This window comes from Ptychodera flava, chromosome 4, assembly GCF_041260155.1.
Source record: "Ptychodera flava strain L36383 chromosome 4, AS_Pfla_20210202, whole genome shotgun sequence".
Lineage (NCBI taxonomy): Eukaryota > Metazoa > Hemichordata > Enteropneusta > Ptychoderidae > Ptychodera > Ptychodera flava.
The window spans coordinates 47229387-47256796 of record NC_091931.1 but is presented as its reverse complement, the minus strand read 5'-3'; the positions used below and the strand labels follow the sequence as shown (position 1 = coordinate 47256796).

The 27410-nt window shown below is 36.3% G+C and overlaps 1 protein-coding gene across 1 annotated transcript; it reads right to left on the bottom strand.

Annotated features, from left to right (window-relative positions):
- Window positions 1–3146: 3146 nt before the first annotated feature.
- On the bottom strand, window positions 3147–27045 carry LOC139132000 (mitochondria-eating protein-like). The gene is made up of 11 exons (XM_070698354.1): window positions 26887–27045; window positions 20783–20888; window positions 18619–18853; window positions 17618–17713; window positions 16221–16355; window positions 14768–14981; window positions 13644–13802; window positions 7877–8052; window positions 6809–6938; window positions 5718–5859; window positions 3147–5281 (listed from the first exon to the last, which is right to left on the bottom strand). Exons 1-11 carry the CDS (start codon window positions 26995–26997, stop codon window positions 5199–5201), a joined length of 1587 nt encoding a protein of 528 aa, XP_070554455.1. The 5' UTR covers window positions 26998–27045; the 3' UTR covers window positions 3147–5198.
- Between the last annotated feature and the right edge of the window lie 365 nt (window positions 27046–27410).

Sequence of the window (27410 nt, the reverse complement as noted above, 5' to 3'; positions counted from 1 at the left end):
AATTGGCTGCTGTTAAAACGCTTAATGACTTTCAATAATGTTAAATCATAGTATCTTTAATATACATACAAGTTTAGTCGATTTTGATCGGGTCAAATCAGACATACAATACCCTAATTAGGAAAATTCATTTAATATGCAAATTAGCAACTATTTTTCATGTCATCCCTATGCATCCCTTAATGGTTCCCACTGCTGATATATCTTGGTGTGATCAACATTTGTAGCAAATCTCATCAAATTGTGTGTAGTCGTTTTTAATGTATATCCGTTTTTTCTAAAATCATTAATTATGCAAATGAGCAAAAAGTATGCAAGCCGCGCCCACCAAAAACTAATCAGTTCTTGCCATTTGCTAATTGAATCTATGCACCAGATTTGATTCTGATCTGATAAGCCGTTTTTGAGATATCGGACTAACAGACAGACAGACAGACAGACAGACAGACAGACAGACAGACAGACAGACAGACAGACATCGCTGCGACATATGCCCACGTGTGTAAACACGTGAGCAAATAATGGGAATAATTGTAGCTTTCTTCCAGTCAGTTGGCACTATTCCCTGAGATATAGACATATTGAATACATACGTCAGTGAAGGAACAATGGCTGGTATATTATATTAAAGTTTTGCACTAGGGCGGGGCTCTGATTATTAAAGTTACCCGCCCAAAGGGCGCACCAAAAATGCATCTGAATGTTGAAATTTGTGGCTGGCACAATGCATTTTATGCAAGTATGAGCCCGCGTCGAAATTGAAAAACACACTGACACCCCCCCCCCCCTTATTGGGCATTTCAAAATATGGTGACTCCCCCCCCCCATCACCAAAGTCAAAAACAGGGTGACCCCCCTCCCATGAATCCCCCCCCCACCACCAATGCCAAAGAAACTGATCAGTCCGCTAGGGCTGTGAAATTTGGTTTGTATATTTCTATTTTATGCATATTTCAGTGTGAGTCTACCAAGCTGATAATATAACTATAATGCAGTAAAGTATAAAAAAATACATTTTAAAAATAATAATAAACTACAGCCAAACAGTTCCATTTCTATGATTTAACAAGTTGGTAGTGATGTGCTCAGAGGCATTTGGACTTCACAAATGCTGCTGCAGTACCCATGGCAAATTTAACTCAGTACAGGACCAGAGGCACTGGCAACTATTCTTACTGTTATACATACATTCAACAAGCACTAACTGTTGTGGTTATAGACTTGCCAAACACTGCAAGTTCATCACTCTGCGCACATTGGGCAATACATGGGTGACCCTACCATATAACTGATACATCAATTTGCTGGGGCAAATGGTTACAGTAAATCTTTCAAATTGTTCAGTCTAGGCTTGACTTGTCAATGATGGTCCTTTATAAGTGATCACTTCAAAACACATCCTTCACCAAGACAATGTCATAAAATATCTAAAAGCATTGTGGCGATGTTTAAAATATTTCAATGCCACCACTTATACAAGTATAGTCATGTATGACCAACCATGTATCTCTAATGTACCCAGCATATTTTGAGATGACAATGTTTAATGTCCAGTGTGCCTGACTGTCTGCAGTGACTGTAGATCCAACCACAGTCCCTCTACTCACAGACTGTAATCAAACCACAGTCCCTCCACTCACAGACTGTAATCAAACCACAGTCCCTCTACTCACAGACTGTAATCAAACCACAGTCCCTCCACTCACAGACTGTGATCCAACCACAGTCCCTCTACTCACAGACTGTGATCAAACCAGTCCCTCCACTCACAGACTGTGATCCAACCACAGTTCCTCCACTCACAGACTGTAATCAAACCACAGTCCCTCTACTCACAGACTGTAATCAAACCAGTCCTTCCACTCACAGACTGTGATCCAACCACAGTTCCTCCACTCACAGACTGTAATCAAACAACAGTCCCTCTACTCACAGACTGTAATCAAACCAGTCCTTTGACTCACAGACTGTGATCCAACCACAGTTCCTCCACTCACAGACTGTAATCAACCACAGTCCCTCTACTCACAGACTGTAATCAAATCAGTCCTTCCACTCACAGACTGTGATCCAACCACAGTCCCTCTACTCACAGACTGTAATCAAACCAGTCCCTCCACTCACAGACTGTGATCCAACCATAGTCCCTTCACTCACAGGCTGTGATCCAACCACAGTCCCTCCACTCACAAACTGTGATCCAACCACAGTCCCTCCACTCACAGACTGTAATCAAATCAGTCCCTCCACTCACAGACTGTGATCCAACCACAGTTCCTCCACTCACAGACTGTTATCCAACCACAGTCCCTCTACTCACAGACTGTAATCAAACCAGTCCTTCCACTCACAGACTGTGATCCAACCACAGTTCCTCCACTCACAGACTGTAATCAAACCACAGTCCCTCCACTCACAGACTGTAATCAAACCACAGTCCCTCCACTCACAGACTGTAATCAAACCACAGTCCCTCTACTCACAGACTGTAATCAAACCAGTCCTTCCACTCACAGACTGTGATCCAACCACAGTCCCTCCACTCACAGACTGTGATCCAACCACAGTCCCTCTACTCACAGACTGTAATCAAATCAGTCCCTCCACTCACAGACTGTGATCCAACCACAGTTCCTCCACTCACAGACTGTTATCCAACCACAGTCCCTCCACTCACAGACTGTGATCAAATCAGTCCCTCCACTCACAGACTGTGATCCAACCACAGTCCCTCCACTCAGACTGTGATCAAACCACAGTCCCTCTACTCACAGACTGTAATCAAACCAGTCCCTCCACTCACAGACTCTGATCCAACTACAGTCACAGACTTACAGACTGTGATCAAACCGTGAAGCTAACCAGCAAGAAGGATGTGACTACCATGGGGGACTTGAGGCTCTTCATTTGTTTGTTTGTTTACATGTGTGTGTGTTAATTTGAACATGATTTGTTCAACATACACAACAAAGAATCAATAAAGAGTTGTATTGCTGTAGATGAGAACAGTATGAGATCACATCCTGTTTGATCAGCTTCCACGAAATATGTAGATTACTGTACCTGAACTTAATTTGATTCAAATGTGAGGTAAGGGGTTACAAATATGGCAGTTCTCAACCAAGTATATTAAAGGACCATATGCCTTTAACAGGGAGTGAAAGTTCGGTTTATTCTACAAATCATTTCAACAGTACAAAGGAGCCATTGAGATAAGTGATATTGGACTGAAATATATAAAATATTCACATCAAACAAATAACTACAGTAGATACATGTCCAAAAATAGAATCACAACTATATATAGATATCTGATTATCAAGAATCATTTTTGATAAAAACAAACAAAACAACAAACGTGATATACACTCTACAGAATTTAGTTCTCAAATTAAAAAATATTTTCAATATATAAATTTAATTTCTTACAGCCAGTCTGTTTATAAAAATGTTATACATCCATTATCAAAATCTGTATATACTTGATGAGTGGTATGGTTTTAAAAACAGCAAATCTGAAATTCTGGTATTCAAAAGCACTAAGTTTTTTGACAAGGGTACTCAGTGTACCTTTAATAGAAAACTTGGCTTGATTGTAACAGTCAGCATATTATGTTACAATAACGTTGTCTTCATCCGTGGGTCAAACTCAGACTGTTTTGGCCAGCATTGGATGGAAACACCCTAGAATGATCTACTTATTTGTCAAAAGGAAACACAGATGATAGAAAAGGTGTAACTATCTGACACTATCATACCATGGGAGTTCCAAGTTAGCACTGATGTTCACAACTGTTACAAACTTGTCAATGGTAAGTTGCATTTTAGGTTTGATAACCTTGAATATAATTGATATGTTCCTTGGTAACAGCACTATTCATCACTGGTGTTTTTGAGTCAAATTTAAGATTTAGTCTGTCTGAAAACATCTTCATTATACATACATATACATCAACAACCATATCATTACATGAGAATACAAAATGTGTATAATACTGTACAATTAAAGCATAAACCTACAGATTCATCTCACAGCCTACTTCACACCAGTTTGGTGAAATCAGATTTTGTAACAAGAACTTACTTTAGGCATGGAGTTCTAATATGGGACGGATTTGTCTTGGAATGTGAATAAAGATCACAGACTTTCGAAAATGAAACATTGTTTATTTGTTTGTTTGTTCAATTATTTGAGTAAATAATGTGGCATACTGATCTGGATTTAACAAGCAATTTTCTTCAGAGTCGGAGATATAAATTTGACTATTAATGATTAAAGCTTGTAGCTGTTCATTAGAAATTTACCTGCATCTTTTATATTTAAGTTTTCATTGGATATGAACTGTGTCTGGTTCAATTCTGAAGATGAAAGCACCACAACTTATCCTATGTAAAAGTCAAAAATTGCTGGAAGAGCAATCTTACTTATGCTAATACTGTTGTTAACTTTTGGTTTGGTTTTGAGCTCTGTTTAATTTCTATGACAGACTCAAAATTGCTGAATGAGAAAAATTACCCACCACCAAACAAGCTTCTGAACACAATCCTTTGAAGGACTGTGTTCTCAATGATAAATAAAAGAGCTTCAATTCAAGAAACAAACTAAAAACAAAAAGTTTCTCAGATAAACAACTTAGATTTCCTTTCATCACAAATGATTTGTTGGAAACTGACACAAAAGAGAGCAGAGAGTAAACTCTGCATTGTGTGGAGGGAGGGTTAGGAACTGAAAGTCTTAAATATTATACCACCTTTAATGACCCATCCACTCCTTAAAGCTAGCTGTATGATGAAATGAACCACAACATTCAAAACAATAAAGTCATTACAATCAAAGGTGAAAATAGATTAGTCCAAATTTAGATCAGTATCTTCATTACAAATATTTCAAAAAAATGAATTTGTTTATATCAACTATATGAATCATTTGGATATGAAGTTACAACATGCATTCCTGACTTTATAAATCATACACGGGTAATTCAACTTTTTTCCTGTAAAGTACATATTTTCATTACTAGAACTCTTGTTTGATGTGTAATCTTCTGAACATTTCTTTTATTTTAGACTGAGATGAATGGATTTATTCCCAAGAGGTAGATGGGCACAACCCTGACAACCCCTGCAATCTGAAAATGGAGTGTTCCAAACACTTGGGTTCGGGAAACTTTTCAGTGTATACAGGGGTTGTTAGGAGACTAGTAGCCACTGTAGTTTGAAGCTACACTGGTTGGTCTTGGTGACGTAGCTCGTGGTGTTCCTCCAAAGGAAACACGGCTACCTGTAGCAAAGAAATATAAACAAACATAAATAGTGATTAGACTGTAATCAAATTAATGGATATAGCAAGCATAATAATATTTGGTTGGCTTACTGTTGCCAAGGAATTACGTAAACGTTTTTAAAATGAAAAGGGTCAGATTGCCATGATCCTGACTGACCTCATGAACTGAAAATGACGTGTTATTCTCACTTCAGTCGAGAAACTTTTCAATTCATGAAGGGGTTTTATTGTCAAGAAAACATCTTATAATTGTCAATGTCATCTCATTTTAAAGATATCCTAAGATTTAGAAACACTAAAAATTAAAACAGTACAGGTGATCACACATGCAAGTACAATATGAATCAAGTCTTACTCTTGATAGGATCTGGACGGTGTGTGTATATTATAGACTCCTGATAGAAATTCATAGTTCAATAAGAATCGGACTTACTGACTGGACTGCTGGCCCTTCCAGGACTCAGAGAACCATTCATAGATGGAGTGACCAATCTTCTAGGACTGGCCGAACGGCTGCGACTGCGACTGCGAATGGGGCTTGAAGAGCGAGTTGGACTACGGCTACGACGTGGGCTCTGCAAATATTACATCATACAAATACAAGTCAGCACATTAGATGAGCAGTATCTTCTCATGAAATAATTGAGCAATCTACATCACCTAAATGTACGACAGTGTGATCAGGAAATTTGTGAAAAAAAGAAGAAATACATTTGTAAATGTAAACCAACCCTGTCTTCCCCATTTCAAGGTACAGATGTCCAACTTTGCAAAGCAAATAGTAGACTCATACCAATTTTTTTTTTTTTTTTTTTTTTTTTTTTTTTTTTTTTTTTTTGGGGGGGGGGATGAATAGGATGAATGAAGGCAGAATATTTAATAAAGGGATTTGTACTGGCTAATTTTTATGACATGAGATCCAAGATGGAAATACACAATGGCATATACAGCTTCACATTTAATTTTTGATGAAAACAATAATTTATTAACTACACATCAAAAGTGAATGAACTGCTATAGTTGTTCTGTTTGAGTTCTTGGCAATGAATAAACAAACACCACTCAGATATAATTTTGTAATATATATGCTAAACATTAATGACAGAAACCAAACAAATTTGATTAAAGGTATCCAATGAACTTTGCAGACAAAATTGGTGAAAGAAATTATCATCATTTCACAAGTTCAGATTTAAATATCCCTTGCATTGCAATCTATTGGATAAATTAATGTATAAGCCAAATTTGAAAGCAATTCAAAGAGCACTTGTAGAGATTTCAGCAAAAATGAGAAAACCAGACATAAAAGTTTCATAATCAAATTTTGTCATCATTTGAACAAATATAAGTCAGGTCATCTCAGTGGTCTAGCTGATTTGTAAAGTTGATGACAATGACAGACAATCAAGAATAAATTCTAAATTCTCGACTCAACTTTATATCTGAATGGTCATTTGGATACAAGAAAGCCCTGTGGCAGTGTTTCACCACTGTTTGTGGCAATGATGAGATCAGTTTACTCACCAGAGATGCGCCACGTCTGGTCACAGCCTCACCCTTCAGTAGAACTTTACCAGTGTAGTCTAGTAATGATGGCCAGATGAAATGACTTATCAATGGTGCAGTGTACTCTGAGTCATAGCTGCGACGGTATCTACAATGGGCAGAAAACACAAAATACTGTAAAGAATGCTTTTTATTGATAAAAAGGCAATCATAGCCAACTTCTACACGAAATATTGATCAAACATGAATTGATAGAATTTTCTCTAAAACTTACATATGGAAACCTAACAGTTCAATAAATCCTGGTCATAATGGCAAATTTCAAGTCAGTAAATCACACTTTATGTTGGCAAGACAGTGCAAATGAAAGTGCTGAAAAATATTTTTTTTAGTGAAGTAAAATTCACATCAAAGGTAATGTCTGTAGTCTGCAATAATTTTGTCTCAGCATTATTACACATATTCCCCAGAGTGTGTTACCATGACCATCTTAATTGCAATTAGTTAAAAGTCAATTAAACATGTTACACAGTTGGACATGTCTGAATTATTAGTGTCAACACAGCCCTACAGTTATATTTGACCCTGGGGTAATTCTAAACAGTGACAATACTCACACTGGGATTGATTCATGGTTTTATCTCAGTATGTCTCAGTACAATATACACAAAAATGCAACACAGCAAGCATAAGACCTTTCTATTCAAGATTTTTTTAATTCTCCATGAGATCAAAGTAACAAAATTATTTTTAATATATAGAGAATGTCAGATAAGCCCTGTTCTGCATTATTCAGCCTACATTTGTATCTTTGACACAATAATATCAGCTTTTCTATTCAGGATTTCAAGTCATTGAGATTAGGCTTAAAATATTCCAATACACAAATTGATATTTGAATTGCATATAATTTATGACCACCTTCCTGATAAAAAATCATAAATTGATGAGGTGGTTGAAATGATTCACCTGGCCTAGAAAGACAAATGAATGTTTAATATAGTAAAGTATTTTCTTAGAATTTCACATCTCTTCAAAGTGACAGAAGACACCATATCCTTGAAACAGAAGCATTGTTCAACTTACTTGGACTCATCGTAGACTTCTGCATCAGAAGCCAAAGCAATATCCAATGGTGAAGGTAATGCAGACATGGACCAAGCTACCTTGACACACTCACGGATAAACAAAGTCAAGACACGGAAATCCACTTCCGGTGGGAATGAGATGGTAGGATGTCGGTTCAGAGCTCTCAAAACATCCTACAAAAAGACATCAGTGGAATTTTAGCTGGTTTGATTCTTTGAATGAATGTTTTAAAGGTCTGCAATAAATCCCAAGCAGCTCTTTCATGTATGTATGGTGGTATGTATTGTATCATGTTTGTGTATGATATACTGTTGTGTGAACTGAACACAGCGCAATTGACATTTTCTTAAATCAGAGCTGCATCAAAAATCACCAAAATAGTTCATCCAAAAATAGCACTTTGTTTGATAAATTCAACAACAATAATACCATATCAATTTGTAATAACAAAATTTTCAAATGCACACTCATGTGAACAAAAATGCAGGCTTGTTTAAGTTTGTGAATAAGTTTGTAGAGGTTTGAATAAAACAAGCGACCTAGCGGCCGATATAGCTCCGCTGTGTTGATGTAGAGAATAACTATTTTGACTCATGTTGATGAAGAAGGTGGAAATCTTTGATAGCTCAATGCAGTGGCCAGAAAAAAGTGGCTAAAATAGCTGCAAAAATACACAATAGAAGATTTCATTGTACTTTGAATATATCACATTGGATCATCCCTAAGAACATGTCAACCAAAGCTATCTGATGAGTAGTTTTTTGGAGAATAAAATTTTCTGACCAAAAATGGCAACATTGCCCAAAAAAATAAAATTTGCAGATTTCATCATAATTTCAAAAGATCAAATTTAGTTCATCTATAGAACCTGTATACCAAATTTCAAAGCTGTTGAACAGTACTTTTTGAGAAACACATTTTTTAACAAAAAATGGAAAAATTGACCCAAAATTCAAAATTGCAGATTTCATCATAATTTCAATAAATATTATTTAGTTCATCTATAGAAACCTCTATACCAAATTTCAAAGCTATCAGATGAGTAGTTTGGGAAATACACATTTTTTGACCAAAATTGGCAAAAATTGCCCCAAAAATACAAAATTACAGATTTCATCAGAAATTCAATATATATTACTTAGCTCATCTGTAGAAACCTGTATACCAAATTTCAAAGCTATCAGACCAGTACTTTTTGAGAAACACATTTTTGACCAAAAATGGCAAAAATTGACCCAAAATTACAAAATTGCAGATTTCATCATAATTTCAATAAATATCATTAAGGTGATATGTAGGAACCTGTATACCAAATTGCAAAGTTATCAGATGAGTAGGTTTGGAAATACACATTTTTTGACCAAAAGTGGCAAAAATTGCCCCAAAAATACAAAATTGCAGATTTCATCATAATTTCCACAAATATCATTTAGTTCATCTGTAGGAACCTGTATACCAAGTTTCAAAGCTATCAGATGAGTAGTTTTGGAAATACACATTTTTTGACCAAAAATGGCAAAAATTGCCCCAAAAATACAAAATTACAGATTTCATCAGAAATTCAATATATATTACTTAGTTCATCTATAGAAACCTGTATGCTAAATTTCAAAACTATCAGACCAGTACTTTTTGAGAAATACATTTTTTGACCAAAAATCGCAAAAATTGCCTTTAAAATGCAAATTTGCATATTTCTGCACAATTTGAACAAATCTGAAATAGATCATCCCTAGGGATCTATGTACCAAATATCAAAGCTATCTGACTGGTAGTTTTGAAGGAGAAGATTTTTAAAGATTTTTTACCAAAAATGACAAATATTGCCCCAAAATACAAATATGAAAACTTCACCACAATTTGAACAAGTCATCGTTGATGACACAGTCCCCACTTGTTAATGGGTACTTTGATTACATGTCCTAAGAGGATAGAGTCCTCTTCATTAATTAGGTCTGTGATAAAAATACTTTGATACAGATGGCGCTCAATGGCCAAGAATGAGTTCCATGGTGATGAAAACATAAAACCAATGTAGGCCACCATCCTAAAGTTCATAAAATGAGTCAACTAGGAATTAATCAACAGGATGTTGCAAAACATTTTTGCATACAATTCCAACACTTGACAGATTAGCACTGGTACCATATTTCATAAAGTTTGATGCAGTATTTACAACACTATGAGATCAACATCTGTATCAAGTTTCATCACATTTGACGCTGTATTAATTTGTGGCTATATCATCCTAATTAGGAAGTTCATTACTTATGCAATTACAAATTAATTAAAATGACACTGATAAATGTCTTTTTCAATGTTAAAGCAATGTGACCTTAACATCAGTTAACATCTGTATAAAGTTTCATGAATTTGATGCAGTACGTATTTCTTGACATATAAGCCTACTTACGAAACTTCAATAATTGACATGTTGCTGCTACATGACGTGAAACAAATTGACGAGCATATGTATGAAATAGGTCAATGTCCTTGTACCAACTTTGAATGATACTGGTGGAAATATGTCTGAATTATGGCTCTGTACATCTGAAAATTGTAACAAATCACCGCCATGCAGCGATATTTGATCTTACTGTTTAAAAAATCAACATGTATATGTATGACGTAAGTCAATGTACATGTACCAACTTTGAATAAGATCAGTTGAGACTTGCCAAAGTTATGGCTCTCGACATGAAATAACCATAACAAAATTGCTACCATGTGGCCATATCGGACCATCTCGTGAAACCAATCGACATACATATGTATAAATAAGTCAATGTCCTTGTACCAACTTTGAATAAATTTGCTTGATACATGTCTGAGTTATGGTTCCGGACATGAAAAAATCGGAAAAAAATGGCCACACGGCGGCCATATTGGATTGTATCATAAAACAAATCAATGTGCATATGTATGACATAGGTCAATGTCCTTGTACTAAGTTTGAATAAAATCGGTGAATAAAATTAGTTGAGACATGCCCAAGTTTTGGCTAAGGACACGAAAAAATTGTAACAAAATGGCTGCCATGCAGCCATATTGGATCATATCAAGAAACAAATTGACATACATATGTATGACATAGGTTATGTCCTTGTACCAACTTTGAATAAAATCGGTTAGGATATGCCTTAGAGTATTATGGCCCTTGACATGAAAAAATCGTAACAAAATGGCCGCAAGGCAGCCATATTGGATCGTATCACATAACAAATTGACATGCTTATGTATGACATTAGTCAATCTCCTTGTACCAACTTTGAATAAAATCCATTGAAACATGTCTGAGTTATTGCTCTGTACATGAAAACATCGTAATAAAATGGCTGCCTATCTAGCGGCCATATTGGATCGTATCACATAACAAATCGACGTACATATGTAAGACATAGGTCAATGTCCTTGTACCAACTTTGAATAAAATCGGTTAAGATATGCCTGAGTTATGCCTCTGCATATGAAAAAATCGTAACAAAATGGCCACTAAGCAGCCATATTGGATCGTATCACAAAACAAATTGACATGCATATCTATGACATTGGTCAATGTCCTTGTACCAACTTTGAATAAAATCGGTTAAAACATGTCTAAGTTATGGCACTGTATATGAAAATATTGTAATAAAATGGCCGCCTGGCGGCCATATTGGATCGTATCACAAAACAAATCAACATGCATATCTATGACATTGGTCAATGTCCTTGTACCACTTTGAATAAATCGGTTGAAACATGTCTGAGTTATGGCTCTGTACATGAAAAAATCGTAATAAAATGGCCGCCTGGCGGCCATATTGGATCGTATCACAAAACAAATTAATGTGCATCTGTATGACATATGAAGTAATCCTTGTACCAAGTTTGAATGAAATCGCTTCTGGCATCTCTGAGATATCTGCGTGAACGGACGGACGCACGCACGGACGCACACACGCACGCACGCACGCACGCACGGACGCACACACGCACGGACATGACCAAACCTATAAGTCCCCCGGACGGTGTCCGTGGGGACTAACAAATCTGTCTGAAGTCACCCTAAGTAAACTGCATATCAACTTCAAAGCAATCAGACAAGCGGTTTCAGAGAAGAAGATTTTTTTACCAAAAACACCAAAAAATGCCCCAAAAATACAATTATGCAAATTTCACTACGATTTGAACAAACTTAAGTGAGGTCACCCCAAGTGAGCTGCATATAAAATTTCAAAGCAATTGGACTTGCGGTTTCAGAGGAGAAGGCAATTGTTGACGGACGATGACGACGACAGACGACGACGACGACGACGGACGACGACGGACGACGACGGAAAATCAACCTATTTGATAAGCTCCGCGTCGCTGACAGCGGAGCTAAAAATAGTTGCTTGCAACAATCTTTCATGAGATTGTGTCAATATCTCTGTATCTTCATGCAAAACTGTGTAAGTAAAATGAATGCATTGTTTTCAGGTCACAGTACAATAGAGTCAGCCAATAAGCTAAATATGATACAACCAAATTACACTTCAATTACACACAAAATTTTCTTTACATTCTGGCAGTTAGTCTTTTTGAAAATCTGAATTATTTTTGATGAGTTTCTGTTTAGCTTGTACATTTTTGAAGTCCTGTGTGTAGAAGTAATATTATGATGTAGCTAGGTTACACGGAAGGCATTTCTGTTGCACTAAGATAAAGCATTTGCTTCCAGAGGTAAATCCTGACAGACTTGGCATGATAGCTACCAAGGATCATTACGATTTCTCTTATCAATTTAATTTGGATAAGTGGGATTTCCAACATTCTTACAGTTCCTCTAAACACTAAAATGCAAAACACTTGTTCAAATATTCCAAATGTCATTAAATTCCTGAACTTTGTTTCTGTAAAAAGGTGACCAGAGCAGTTGTACGTGGAAATATTTTGTGCTGTTCAACAAATTCTTGCATCACCATTTGCCAAATGCAAAATATCTTATCATCAAAATTTATGTATTGGCATTTCACACACATACTGCTCTGTTTCATAGGGTATGTAGCTTCTGACAAGTTTAAGTAAGATACAGCTAGAAAATGAGTTTAAAACTTTTGCATATGCTCTGTTCAGGGAACTTTTAAGACTATTCTCTTCTATTATCAAACCAGAGTAATCAGAGGTCACTATGCATTATTTATTATGGCAGCACATTACCAAGTTGAATTTACTGATATTTTAAATTAGAAATTTGTCACCATCATCAGTATTAATTCAATTTTTTGATTTTCACTGAAAACAGCAAAAAGTTCATTTTCTTCACGGCTGTCATCATCAATCCATCATGCTACAGTCAAGTAAAATATTATTTGATTTTAAGGCACACTGTGCTGTAGGATAAAATACAGACCTGTACAATGCAATATTAGCCTGTATAATGCAATACTGACTTGTACAATGAAATACTGGCATGTACAATGCAATACTGACCTGTACAATGAAATATTAGCCTGTACAATGCAATACTGACCTATCAAATGGAACACTGACCTGTACAATGGAATGCTGACCTGTACAACGGAATATTGACCTGTACAATGCAAAACTGACCTGTACATACTGCAATACTGACCTACATGTATACAGTGCAATACTGACCTGTACAATGGTATGTACATCCAACAGTTGTCCATTCTTGTTGATATAATTCTGAACAGTGCAATACTGACCTGTACAATGGTATGTACATCTAACAGTTGTCCATTCTTGTTGATATAATTCTGAACAGTGCAATACTGACCTGTACAATGGTATGTACATCCAACAGTTGTCCATTCTTGTTGATATAATTCTGAACACCTTCTTCAAGAGTTTCAGGACCAACATGTGTTGTACTCAGAGTTGCTCGTACTTTACTCTTGTACTGACGGAATGCAATCTTGGCGGCATGGAATGATTCCTGACAAAGAAATAAGGAAAGACTTATTAAACACCTATTGCCTGTCATGAGGGCTGTAGCGACCGTCTATTACCCCGAGGGGCCGTGTGTTACCAGAACACATCGCTATTCCCCTAGCCGTAGGCCGAGTGGTATAGTGATGTGTTTCTGGTAACACACGGCCTCGAGGGTAATAGACGAGCGCTATAGCCCGAATAAAGACCAGGCTATAGGTGTTTTATAACACAACCACATGCTCAATGTTGTATTGCTTATATAGTTTTTAATGTGTTTTGATATTTTGCACCGCAACAATCCATTGTGACAAGTTTACTGGCGGATGTTTCTACAGCGCTTTCAGTTGTAGGCTACGTGGTACCACTTTCTTTCAAAAAATATTCTAAGCAATACCTAGCGACATCCTTAGTTGCACTTAATCTTTTCGTCGATGAGCTATTTAAGTTCCTATGCTGTTGGAATGTTGGAAAATGTTGGAAAATCTGTTAAGAGAATGTGTCGTCCCCTATCCCTGACGCACATCACGTTCTAGTCACCCGCCATTGTTGCAAAGCTGCAGACGACACTAAGGTCACGTGACCGGGCACTTTTCCAAATTTGGTCAGAACTATTTCCTAGGGAAATAGCTTTTCAAAAATACCCTCTGACGTCACTTTTGTCGATTAGGTGACGTCACGTGACGTAATTCTGGCGAATCGCGACACGGAATGAGCATGTGGCGTGTTATAATATGGATTATGTTTTCATAAGAAACACAAAATGTCTACCACAGAATGTGACTATGCTATTGAATGTAAAGACTCTTACTGGAGTGGCATATAATTATTATTGGCAACTTTTTGAACAGAAGTGAAATTAAACATGTATGAGAATGTCTGTTACAAGTGTCACTCATCATGGCTTCAATGTCAGTCTGTCAAGAATGTCCTCTTGAGTTCTGTAAACACAACACTAATAGTATTGAATACCTGAACAGCAGCAAAGACAATTCTTTGGTTCATTTCATGATCATCACAGTGATTACGCAGTGTATCCATTGCGTCCATGCGGTCATGAGCAAACATATCACTGAAACGTGTCAAGAGATTGGCTTGACGGATACGCTGTACAACATCGTTACTGGTGGACAATGGTTTTAAGCTGCTGCGTGGACTTGGCACATAGGAAAGTGCATCATCCAACCTGAAACAGATACAAAGAGTTTCAACTAAGTCAGAAAAAGTTTTACAAGTCTGTATTGGTAATGAAGTTCTTTGGCCAAAAGAAGCTAACAACATTATATTTTCAAATGTTCTGTGCATGATAAGGTTGCAATGATCATTTACACTCACTCAGTGGTTTTACTGGACGTCCATACATCTTTCGTTTACGACCTTGACTGTGTTACCTGCACTGGTGCTTTGTTCATAGTCTGTGCTGTGCTGTGTTTGTCATATATTTTAACTACGAAATGTGACTTTTTGATCGCTAATTTTTGGCTTACGGATGGTATCACTGCTATTAATTAATAATAATTTCACTCTTTCACCACCACTGTTCGACCCAAACTAATTGTCACAAATGATGGTTATGGCTCTGTTGACAGGGAATTGTGGTACACAGGTTAACTAACAAAAGACATACCGGTATATTGTAGAATACTAGGATTCCCAAAATCTGTAACGTGTAGGACAGATGGAAATTGGCTAAGCAGTTGGTCACAGAACTACTTCAGATCCCTGCCCTGTGTACTTAAACCCCTGACCCTTGACCTATCTCTGCCACGCTTAGGTGATCTCTGTCCGCAACCCTTATCTCCCCTTCCACATCCTAAACTTTTATCTGCAGCTCTCTCTCTTTCGCTGTGTGCAATCTGTAACCCTGTACATGATTCCCTGTCTATGATCCTGTCTGCACACTGACCACTGTTCATCTGTCTATAATGACCCCTGTCTTACATGTGCATTATGTTTCTGTACTGTAAGAGTCAAAGACCATTTTGTACAGTATGTAGCCAACTTTCCTTTGAAACAAATATTTAAAGTAGCATGGGTCACAACAAATATCATAAGCTCTTACTCTGTGTAAAGAATTCTGACCAAACACTGCCACTTTCCATACAGCTGATGCTCTAAACGGTACTTTCCTAGTCATTGCACATGCTTTGTCATTCATGGCAAATTTCAACAGATTCACTAAAACAGCTTAAACATGTTTGTCCAATAAATGTCTGTGATACTGCTTGACATTTTCCAGACCTTTCACTGAAAGTTTTACTTTTATTTCAGTGGGTGTTTTTATCAAATACTTTTCTCATTTGTCAAATCATTGTCCACAATGGGTACATGTAGTATACTCTATCACAACTTTGTCAACACCACATAATTGCTAGGTACAAGTGGTACGACTTGATCACAAAGGAAGATGAATGATCAAACCTACCTCCCTGTAAGGATGGCCTTTTCTTGTCTCAGCACCTGGATGTCTTCTCGAAGACGTCTTAGTTCCAACTCCAGATCATCAATCATACCAGACTTACTTTTGTAAAGTCTGAGTTCATCTTCAGTTTCAGCCAGCCTGTTCAACGACAAATTATACATTGTCTATGTGAAATCACGGTACTACTGTATGTGCAAACTAAGCCATGTATGAAGTCTATGATAAATCCAAGACTCAGTAGGCCTCATTGTTCAAAGACAAATTATACATTGTCTGTGTGAAATCACGGTACTATGTGCAAACTAAGCTGTGCATGAAGTCTATGATAAATCCAAGACTCAGTAGGCCTCATTGTTCAAATGACAATTCTCTTTCAGATTAAGTTTCAATGTTGTTAGTCAACTTTCACGGTAAGTTCAAAGTAAACATGCAGAGTGCTTTCACATCACAGATAATACGTACAAAGACACATTCTCCAACCAAGGAGAACAGAGAGTAACTCCTTGAACGCTGACAGATTAGAGACAACCACAATTCAATGACACAGACCTAAATAACAGTTGAAATTGAAAGATTTATTAAATTTTGCTCAAAACATTCTTTGACGAAACTTTCAACCATTTTGATTCAAAATCAAGAATGAAAATCATGCAAATTTTGTTACAAGAAAAACCAATTATTTATCAATATTTGAAATTCAAAGTGGCCGCCATCTTTGTGTTATCTCTATGGGTGAAATAAAACTCCTGATTTTCACAAACCAAAGCTGGTGAAAACATCATTTACTCCATAAGCTTCAAAATGTGCTCCCACAAGTGGTAGGCCAAAAGAACATTGTAAAAGGCACATTCTACACAACTTTGACTAGGAAGCAGATCAGGGGTGCATTTTTTGTTTCAGACTGGAATCACAAAGCCTAAGGCACTAAGTTTAATATGTATTTGAACACTTGAAAGAAGATATAAAATCATCTTGAAGAAAATAACACAATCACTAGTTGTCTGTATTTTTTTTACAACATGGGCAGTGTTTAACCATCATTAGTACTTGTTCTGTTGACAGAACACAGTGACCTCTACACAGAAAACAGATCCGAGCAACAACCCCATTCATCAGTATCTGCTCACTGCACAGAATACTGATAACCCCTGCTATAATGGATGTACAATATTACAGAATATGTTGTACAGGATTGTACAGAACTACAGAATATTATGGCCTTCTGGTTATTTTCCTTTCTCTAAATGAAAGTCATTTAAAAGGAACACACAAGATGTGTTAGCACTATTTGTAAATCAACTTAAGGTATAGTGGCCAAATGATTAGTGTTACAATTGGTGATGTTGAATGTCCATTTACACTGCAACTTACAGTTATTGTAGTGAGTATACATACTGTACCTTTGTTTGAGACGAGAGAGCTCTTCATCACTTATGATAGCCTCACTAGTAGCAGAACGTTGAGTGTTTGATAGTTCATCTTTTGTGTCCTCCAATCTACAAAAGACAGAATAAGAAAAGAATCTCAACATTGAGATAAACTAAGGACACATCATTTTTAAACATTATACTTGATGCAGCAAATATTGAAAAGGAATGGTTGAAATTCATTTGTCATTTTCAAATGTCAACCTTCACTTGTTTCAAGGATATTGCTAGTACAACTCCTATACAACATAGACAGCTAAATGTGAATGTAACATCATTGTGAGCAACTGGAAACAAATTCAAAATACGGAATACAATGAAATATAGTCAAAGTATAAGACTACTATTTTGTAAAATAGCATCACAGTGTGTGGAGGGACTGTATAGCATAAATGTCAATCTGTGCAACACTTTACAATGCAATGTTTCAGCTACCTGTATATGTTTTATGCTAATGTTATATCAAGATAAAAACAAATGCTACATACAGAAATATACAAGCAGACAGTCAAAATTAATGGAAGAGTGCTTCACCAACATGATAATTTCAACAACTCTTGACAAGTTGCAAAACATGGGAAATTAACGTAGTATGCGCCTCAAAAGTGAAAGACTTAAACTTTTGCTCAAACTTTTCTCAAGGAATCTTTAAACCATCCTCTTTCACAATCAAGAATAAAAATGGGGGTCTTCATGCAAATTTTGATATTGGAGAAACAAATTACCCAAAATTTACCGATATTTGAAATTCACAATGGTCGCAGTCCCTGTGTTAATTCTATGGAGGAAAATAAATTTTCGATTTTCAAAAATAGATGGTACAAGATATTTTTACACCAAGAGCTTTAAAATGAACCCCTACAAGCGGTAGATCAGAAAAGAATTGTAAAAGTTAGAGAGTCCAAAATATCTGTCCCTGAGGCGCATTCTACCTCAACAGCAATATTCAGAGAAATACTGAAAGTACTACTTACTCTTTCTTGAGAAGATCAGCTTCAGTTCTTGATTTGTTCAAATCTCTCTCAAGATCATCTAACTGTGTTTCATATTGATCTTGCAACTGAGCTATCTGTCGCTCCTTGTCTGCTGCTTCTGCCATGATGTGAAGACTGGTATCCGTGGATACACTGCCAGCAGTTGCTAAGAAACCCTGTCCAAGCCATGGCAATAGTCTGTTTTTCAAGATTTCAGCTCCTCCATACATACCACCTGTATAGAACAAACATTGCTATCATTTCAGCTCCATACATACAACTTGTACACAACAAACACTGCTATTACCTTACTATCTATAGTGAAAAAGACATGTATCTGATATACATTTTGGGGCAAAATTTCCAAGGAATGGATTCAGTGTAGAACTGGCCTAAAATAAATCAATTATTCCTCTTATGATTGTTATGAAATTAGTAAAAACTTCCAGTTAAAAACTGTTGTCATTTCTATTTCAAACGATTTCACGTCAGACTGCTGTGTATCTAATCTATCATTGACAAGATCATTTCATGTAGATACTTGTTCAGCTTGTCTAGGATATTCATGACTTATCAACTTTGTGATTGAAGTGATGATTTACATATTGACTAATAGTCAACTGACTGATTGGTTACAGTATGTAGACTGATGTATAGAATGGTGCATTAGCATTTGCAAAGGTGTTTCAAAAATGTACACTTCATGTATTTATGGGCAAATATCACATCAGGAAGACAATTTGTCATTTCTATTTGCAAACTACTGCAAAGTAATGACATCACAAATTACTAGCTACATACATATACTGTATATTGGCACAGAGTGTGCACCAATATACATGTTTACTGGTATAGCGTGCACAGACAGTTCCTTCGCCATTCATGAAGATGACATAAATGTACATCATCTCTGGGTGACAGTGTTGTTGTCAACACAAGCACAGAACAAAACAACCGGAGGGACAGTCTGGAACGACAATACAAACTCTAATTGCAATGTTCTGAATTGGAACTTAGGTCAACAAAGTACAATGAAACAATGATTTTGATTGGATGCCAACAGACTGAGTGGATACCAATAGAGAAGAAAACAAATCATCTCTATTTATAGTAATTGCCTTTAGACATGCATTATAAACCTCATTTCCGTTTGCATGTACATGTGGTTTTTACTATTTGATTTCAAATTCTTAAAAAGCAATTACTTATTGAAGTACCTCTGATGCTGGCCGTACTCTCATGTGATAATAATAACTAACTGCCTGCTTGCTAGTATTACATTGTCATTAAAGTTTGGAGCAATTATGGAGGTTATGCAAAAGTGGAAATTTCATTACATGATACAGTGTAAAAATACATGTAAATATTGAAATTAAAATTAAATTATTAAAATTTAATTCCTTGGATACCAAGCAAGAGTACACTGCTTGTTCACTCTGACCAATGCTCACTGTTTAGGAACTGGTCTTAAAAGTTTTATCTGCTGCAGTTAGACTTTGGTAACTATCAACTTAATAAATCATTCTGATACACTGTAGGTCTTTTACAAATCATACACATTTCTGTGATATGTTTGACAATCAAAGAATTACATGTATCTGAAAACATCATCTAGATTTATGCTAATTCTAAGAAATGTCTGAGATATCACGAATATTAAATCCTTGTCTGGCTATCGGCTGTGTAGGTGTAATTATACATCCGTCCTAAAGTAACAATTCTAGAATCTACCTGGTTTGAACCCAACACAAACATTCACACAACCCAACACAAACAACCTGGAAAGATTTTACACTGTAAAGTAATATAAGCGTATGACACATTTGTGCAGCCCGAATCAGAGTATATGTGTGCACTATGATAGAGGCACAAAGGGAAATGGTTTAGCTTCAGAAACTGGACAAAGATAATACATGACTGACAATGGGGAAATCACACATTTATTGTGAAGATGAGAATATTTTGAAACATTTAAGTCATAAAATGCACACCAAACTGTTTGGCTTGGAAGTAAAAATGATTATATGTATTTGTGTTTGGCAAAATCAATTTGGACACACACATGGTGACTTTGCTTAAAAAACCCATGAATATGTGTGTATGTAATTTTTGTAAAAGATGCATAATTATACTGTACATCTATATAACTGTATTGAAGTCTTACCTTCAGCAGAACACAGATTGAGCAAATTGAAAAGCTGACCTTGCAGACGTGAGTGCAGCTCAATCAATTCACAGCAGGCACTTACATTCTGATCACAAGTATTGATCTGTGTCAAGAAATAAAAATGATAAATTGTGATTAGAAAGACTCATGCAGTCAAAAATTGTGTCAAAGATGTGCAGGACACGTCACAAAGTGGGTCAACATGTGAGGAATTTTATATATGAAGAATCTTGACTTGTTTGAAAATTCCAATGGAATGTTCAAGAATCTTGCTAGAGATCATTGAAAAACAAGTGTTGACTTTTTTATGCGAGACATACACTAGCTTTGAAAGAAATGAAATGTACTGTGCAAGGTAAGGTCAGCCAATACAAGTCATTGACTCAAACTACAAGAGATCAATGACCGTTAATTCCAATCCAATACAGCGCCTTATATGAACAATAGTGAGATTCTACAGTACAATGCAACAAAGCGAGAAGACAATAGCGCTTTAATTGGTGATGAAATGGACAAGACTCGGCAGACACATAAATGACCATGATAATCACCAGGTAGTTTGTGATCAGGCTAGCAAAAACTGAACGGTTATTGCTTTCAGTACCCTCATCCAGTGAAGGACCATTGCAGCAGCTATCGTAGTGACACATACTGTATAACATGTACAGGTCAAAATTTGCAATTTTCCTACGCTGTCTCATTCAGCCAAATCTCACAGTTCTGAAAGCTAGCTGTGAGATATGCAATCATTATATCATACCAGTATATTGATGGTGCAAATACAGCGATCTGATTGGTCATGACGCTAAAAGAACCGTGGTATATTGGCGATATACTACAGCTGGCATACGCGCGAGCTTTCTCAACTTGAGCAAGAATCCGTTTATGACGATGCACGCCAGAATTGCAATATACTGTTATGATATAATAACAATAATCACACCCAGCGACGGTATACCACTCAATTTTGGCCAGTCCACTTCATATATGCACGAGCGATATCAGAGTTTGGAACACAGTGATATCACAGCTAGTGTTATCCATAACATATATATCACCTTGTCAAACAGATGCTTGATACTTGTCTCTCAGACAACAAACCAAGAGAAGTATATATACAGAGAATGTGAAATGAAAAATACAAAGAAGTATTAAATATTGAGACTTTATTTGTTCAAACACAACTATGACTTAAAGCTAGAACGATTACACATGAAGTCTGAGGACATCCATTTCAAAATTTACCCTGCATAATATTCAATGATCACTCCACTTTGTAATGCTTGATTATGAGACCATATAAAGGGACTTTAAAATTCATGTCAATTTGGATTTCAAATGAGAATTTTATGAAATTGGTTGATCCATCAAAAGACAAACTGTACATGTAGATCTTGCCATCTCCAGATATTTGTATGTTTAGACATCTTCAATGCTTGAATGTACCACTACCAATGTTTGTAAATTCATTGAGTCCAAGTAAATGTTTAAAAACAAACACAAAACAAACCACTTCAGCTTTGACCTTGATGGAGCAAATGTCATTAAACTCAATTCCTATGTCCTGGACCCTTCTCTTCACCTATATTTGTACTCAGTGAGTAGAATTAATGATTTGAAAGGCAACCTTTCTCTTTCATACCATTCACTTTCAACAATTTTGAACTGAAAATATCATTGAAATCAGAGAAATACATTAAAATGGAAATTAAGAAATCATTTTGCACACTGCCCACTGGCACTTTGATAAACTCGTTACTGAAATGCTAAACTGCTAATTTGGTTATCACCGGCTCGTTTCAAAATATCCACAACAGAATTTGATACCCATGGTATTTGTTATTTGATCCTTGCAACTGGGTTTTATTAAATTACATGCGTGATTCTCTCCATACAAACATAGACAACACATTAGAAGTGGTATACATTGCTTTCTCATCAAGTTCCTAGTTTCTAATTTTCCCTTACACTGGCAATCAGACATTTAATGTTAAGCATTAACTTAACCAGTATTCTAACAAATCCATAATCAATAAATTCCATTGAGACAGACCTGTAGGTGTTTGGATATGGAATACCGAGCAAATTATTGTTTGTTTTGAATCAATAATCAAATAAAAGTAGCATGTCATTTTACACTTTAATAATAATCACATGACAGCCCCAGGATTATTTGTATTTCAAGTCAATGATTGAAATCTTTGAAACAAATCACTTTAGTGGCAAACAATCAACAGGTGTTTCCTTGTTAGCCTGGTAAAGTGTTCAACAATGAGCAACAACCACACAGACTGCTCAATGATGACAAAGTACATGTAAGTATTCTCCAAATGCTTTAATCAATATTCAAGAGATTATGCTGTACACTATAATGTATTTGGATAAATGGATGTAAAGCTTTTGAATTAAGTGACTTGCGGCAGTTATAATCTCATTTAAAAAAATCAATTTTGTAATAAAAAATTTAAAAAACCTCAACACATCCAGCATTATTTATGTGTTCAGTTTCAGTAACACACCAAACAAATTGTCCAGTCATTTACAAATTTTGGGCAGTGAGCTATATTTTCTGCCTCCTACTAAAAATTTATTTAAACACCTGGACAAACAAGAATCAGTTATTCATTTAGAGAAATTTCCAAATTAAATAAAGGGAAAATCAAAATCCTTCTCAAACTTAATGAGATGAAATGAAAAGTATGGTTCTTTGGGGAAAAAATATTGACATAAACGATTTGACAAGGTGATTAGGAACTGCAGCAACCCTAAACTTTGCAGAAATATATTAAAATGTACTGTCAAGGTAAATTTTGAAATTAAAACAAAACTTCCAAATAGTCAAAAAACCTATATCATTGGCAGACATTTCTTTTACTCATTGATTCCAGTAAAATTTATACCACATACCATTTGCAAATAACACAGAGGGATACCATAACTGCATGTTTTTTTTGTTTGTACTGTATATATTGTGAAGCAGTGTATTAACAGTCCATTGCTTGTTCTAAAACTCCCTCTATGATAATTACTAGTACACTGTACTATCTAATATGATTACAAACTGGAGTACACAGTCACTCAGGACATAGACGAAGCAGTGGAATCAGTATGCTTGGTTATACAGTTAAAAGCTGACAGTTCGATCAAATCTTACAACCAGTTTCACCAAAGACATAGAAGTCATTGGACACCTAAGTCCCCAGGGCCCTGGCATCCTATTTTACTATAACCTTCCATGCACATTCCAAATGCGTCACGTCTGACACACTTTGTATTCATCCACTGACATATCTCAATCTGACCTTACAACAACACTTTATGGAGACTTACAACACAAACTAAACTATATAACGTTGCTATGGTTCTAATTCCTTGCCAGTCAAAAACTTTTAATCATGTTTGACCAATCATGATTCTTATAACCCATTATATTTGCATACAGAAGAACAATTTGAATAACAATAGTAATTTGAATGTAGGGACGCATAATTTAGAGCAGGATAGGGTGGTTGTCCAACAAAGAACTATTGCTTTTGTATTCGATGACTGGTGTCCGCAAAGAAAGAATAATTGTTCCGGTGAAATCTTTGGCCCTAGGTTACAAATCCTATGAGAACATCGGGGATACGGCATTGTTGGTGATGAACAATCTTCTGACGTCAAATGAAATGATTTGTTGTATGTTCTTTGTAGGTGAAGTATCCGGTATCCGTAAATTGCTAAGAGGGAATTGTCCCAGTGGGCCTGTCGGAATAACTACTTACTTCTGCACAAAATAGCGTAGACAAGATGATAACAAGGCACCATTTATTCCACAGAAATATACATAACTGCCATATTTTTTAGCACTAGCTTGCTGAATTTCACAGATCAAATTCACTGAGGTTTAGCCTTCAAGGAGTATTCACACAGAAAATATTGATAATAATCTAATGTAGTGAAGCCAAGAGTCAACATACAGAACTTAACCTTTGAATCGGTATTGAACTAAGCTCCTGAACCCCTGTTTTGTCGGAATTTCTTCAAACTTATTAAAGTTGGTCAGTTTACAGAATGCATGACCTTAGATTATGACACTGACCTCTAGCCTTTGTTGTCATGCCAATGCAAACCGACATGTTTTTGCATGCACACATTTTTATGGTTTCAACAATTTCTACTGTGGAAACATCACCTTTTTTCCTGTTTAAAATATGCAAGTTTTCCTTTGCTGGATATTATCCTATGTTTTATATTGATTTTATAACTTCGATAAATCAGTAAGGAAAACATCAGGTACAATAAATAATATTAACTAAAATTTCACAAATAGATGGGATCTACACAAATACACAGCACACCATTTTTTTTTCCTAAACTTCATAAGTTCCCTCATTTCTTAAAAATATGCATTTTGCTTTGCAGTAGTAAGCTGTATGGGTGGCCTACACAGTATGAATTTTGCCTATCCTTACAGCTGCCTGGGTTTGAGGGCCTTGTAGCGGTGACTGTAAAAACAGGCCAATAAAACATGGTTTTAATGCCTGAATGAGACCTACATTTTCAAATAAAATTGCCAAGAGAATAGAGCCAAATATTGAGTCTCTTGACAGCCCAGTATATTGTAGTAATCAAACAATTCATGACATTTTGCCTTCCCTAAAGATTACAACTTATACATTTCGATAGTGAAGAATATCCATGAACCTTCACTAACAGTGTCATTAAAGATTAGCAGGTGAATTTTATAAGGACAACTAGCTTGGTTGCCGAGACGATGACTCCTTGGTAACTGTTGACATCACAGTGCACTGTATGACACCAAGGCCCAATGTACTGTATACTTTCAAAGGAAGCCATAGCAACATGCATGAAGTTGTAAAGTCTCCATTGGTATTACACCAGACTTTTATTCCAAATGTCATGATATCACATCAGGAATATTGATAATTTCTAATATTCACAAATATTTGACATACTGGTACAAGGTATGATACAGAGGTTATAGACAGCTGCTACATAGAAACAACAATCTGATCCTTTACCAGAGTTTTTAAACTTATTGCATTCTTTCTTTTTTAATTTGCAATCTCCACGACAACTACACTGCCTGTAAGAAATGGGTGTGAGTGGGCCACTTGGTGGTACTTCAATTGCTGAGCTCTTAAACAACCATAGCTCTTGAAAAACATAGATTTAGTAATTTTTGTCATCGAAACTTGTAAGAAGGAATGCTCTGGACGAGTTGACCTTTGGATTGAATAAATCAATTTGGGATTGTATCACGTTGTAAGGTGATTTGCAAACTTTACACATTGGCAAAATGCCAAGATACCATTTAAAGGGCACACATAACCATTCTACAAAAATCAGTGTGCTGTACTTTGTTATTCTCCAGCGAGTAGCAGCAATTTGTTAAATATTTGGCTCCTGCAAATTTGCAAACAGCTACCAACTGTGACTTCAATCTTGTGGCAGCTTACAAAAAAGTGTCTGTTTTTAATAGTTTATGTGATTGTCATCTCCACAATATGCAGAGTAATGCAAATCGAGCAAATGTACCAAAAAACCAATTTCAAACTCGTTTTGGGGAGAAATAGTTTTTCAGAAATAGCTGCTCAGAGATGCCAGTTGAAATAAAATAATTGACACGTTTTAATTACTGTACAAAACGCCCCAACGTCAGCTCCATGGAATTCAAAGCCCATGACTTATCGGTTATATCCGTGTTTTAATTAAATTTAAATACCCCCTTGGGTCAGAGGAACGTATTCGGTGGTACTTCTCTATCGATCCCGTCAACTTCGCAGGGAATTTCACAGGAGAACATGCCGGCAATCAAGTGGGTAAAACTATTTTTGTGTACGACAGGTGGACACAGTCAGCACCGTTATTAGATTAACACTCGCAATAATTGGCAGCTACCATCAACACCACTGCACCGGCTACTTTACAATACAATAGGCGGATCTATAGTAACCACATACGCTAAAGTTTGCGAGCCGCAAAGTCGCGCCAACCTGCCGAATCAATCAAGGTTTAAGTCCTTCGCGCGAGCACATATTTTCAAGATTTTGCAAAATGAACCGTGATGATCAACCGGCATTAAAGGTACAACTTACCAGGTAGTTGCTGTTCCATCGTTCAAGTTTTTCTTGCAGAAGACTGAACGCGGAGGTGTTCACCAGACGTCTCAAGGAATCAGCCATTTTGGAAACTGTGACGCTACGCATGCGCTGTTTTAATCAGGTGCTGCCGTGTAAGGTTGTCGCTGTGTGTCGCGAGTACGAGAATTGGATCAGCGCCAGCGTCCTATTAAACTTGTATGTCCCACGCAAGGCTATCACGGTTGCCATGGTATTCAGTTTGAAGGGAAACAGAAATAAATTGTTGTTTGCTGCTGTTATATGTTACTACAATTTTAAGAAAATATACGCGGGTTTTCCTCCTCATCTATAATATTTTGCAGTGTGTCAGGGACCGTGGCCAGGGGAATGAAATAAAGTCAGAGCGAAGTAGGCCTACATTTTGAATGACACGGACGGGAGTTTCGGAAGGCCGTTTTTATTAAGGGGTAATATAAAAGAATAAAGGAAGGCCATCATAATATCCTTAAGACTGACAGAAAGAGGCACCTTATGTCAAG

What these genes read in the sequence shown, in the direction of transcription:
- LOC139132000 (XM_070698354.1), bottom strand. Translation starts at nt 26,997, where the DNA reads ATGCGTAGCGTCACAGTTTCCAAAATGGCTGATTCCTTGAGACGTCTG. An exon ending in GATGGAACAGCAACTACCTG is followed by an intron (nt 20,889 to 26,886) that starts GTAAGTTGTACC and finishes TTCTTGACACAG; the next exon opens with ATCAATACTTGTGATCAGAA. An exon ending in CTCTCTCGTCTCAAACAAAG is followed by an intron (nt 16,356 to 17,617) that starts GTACAGTATGTA and finishes GTCGTTGAACAG; the next exon opens with GCTGGCTGAAACTGAAGATG.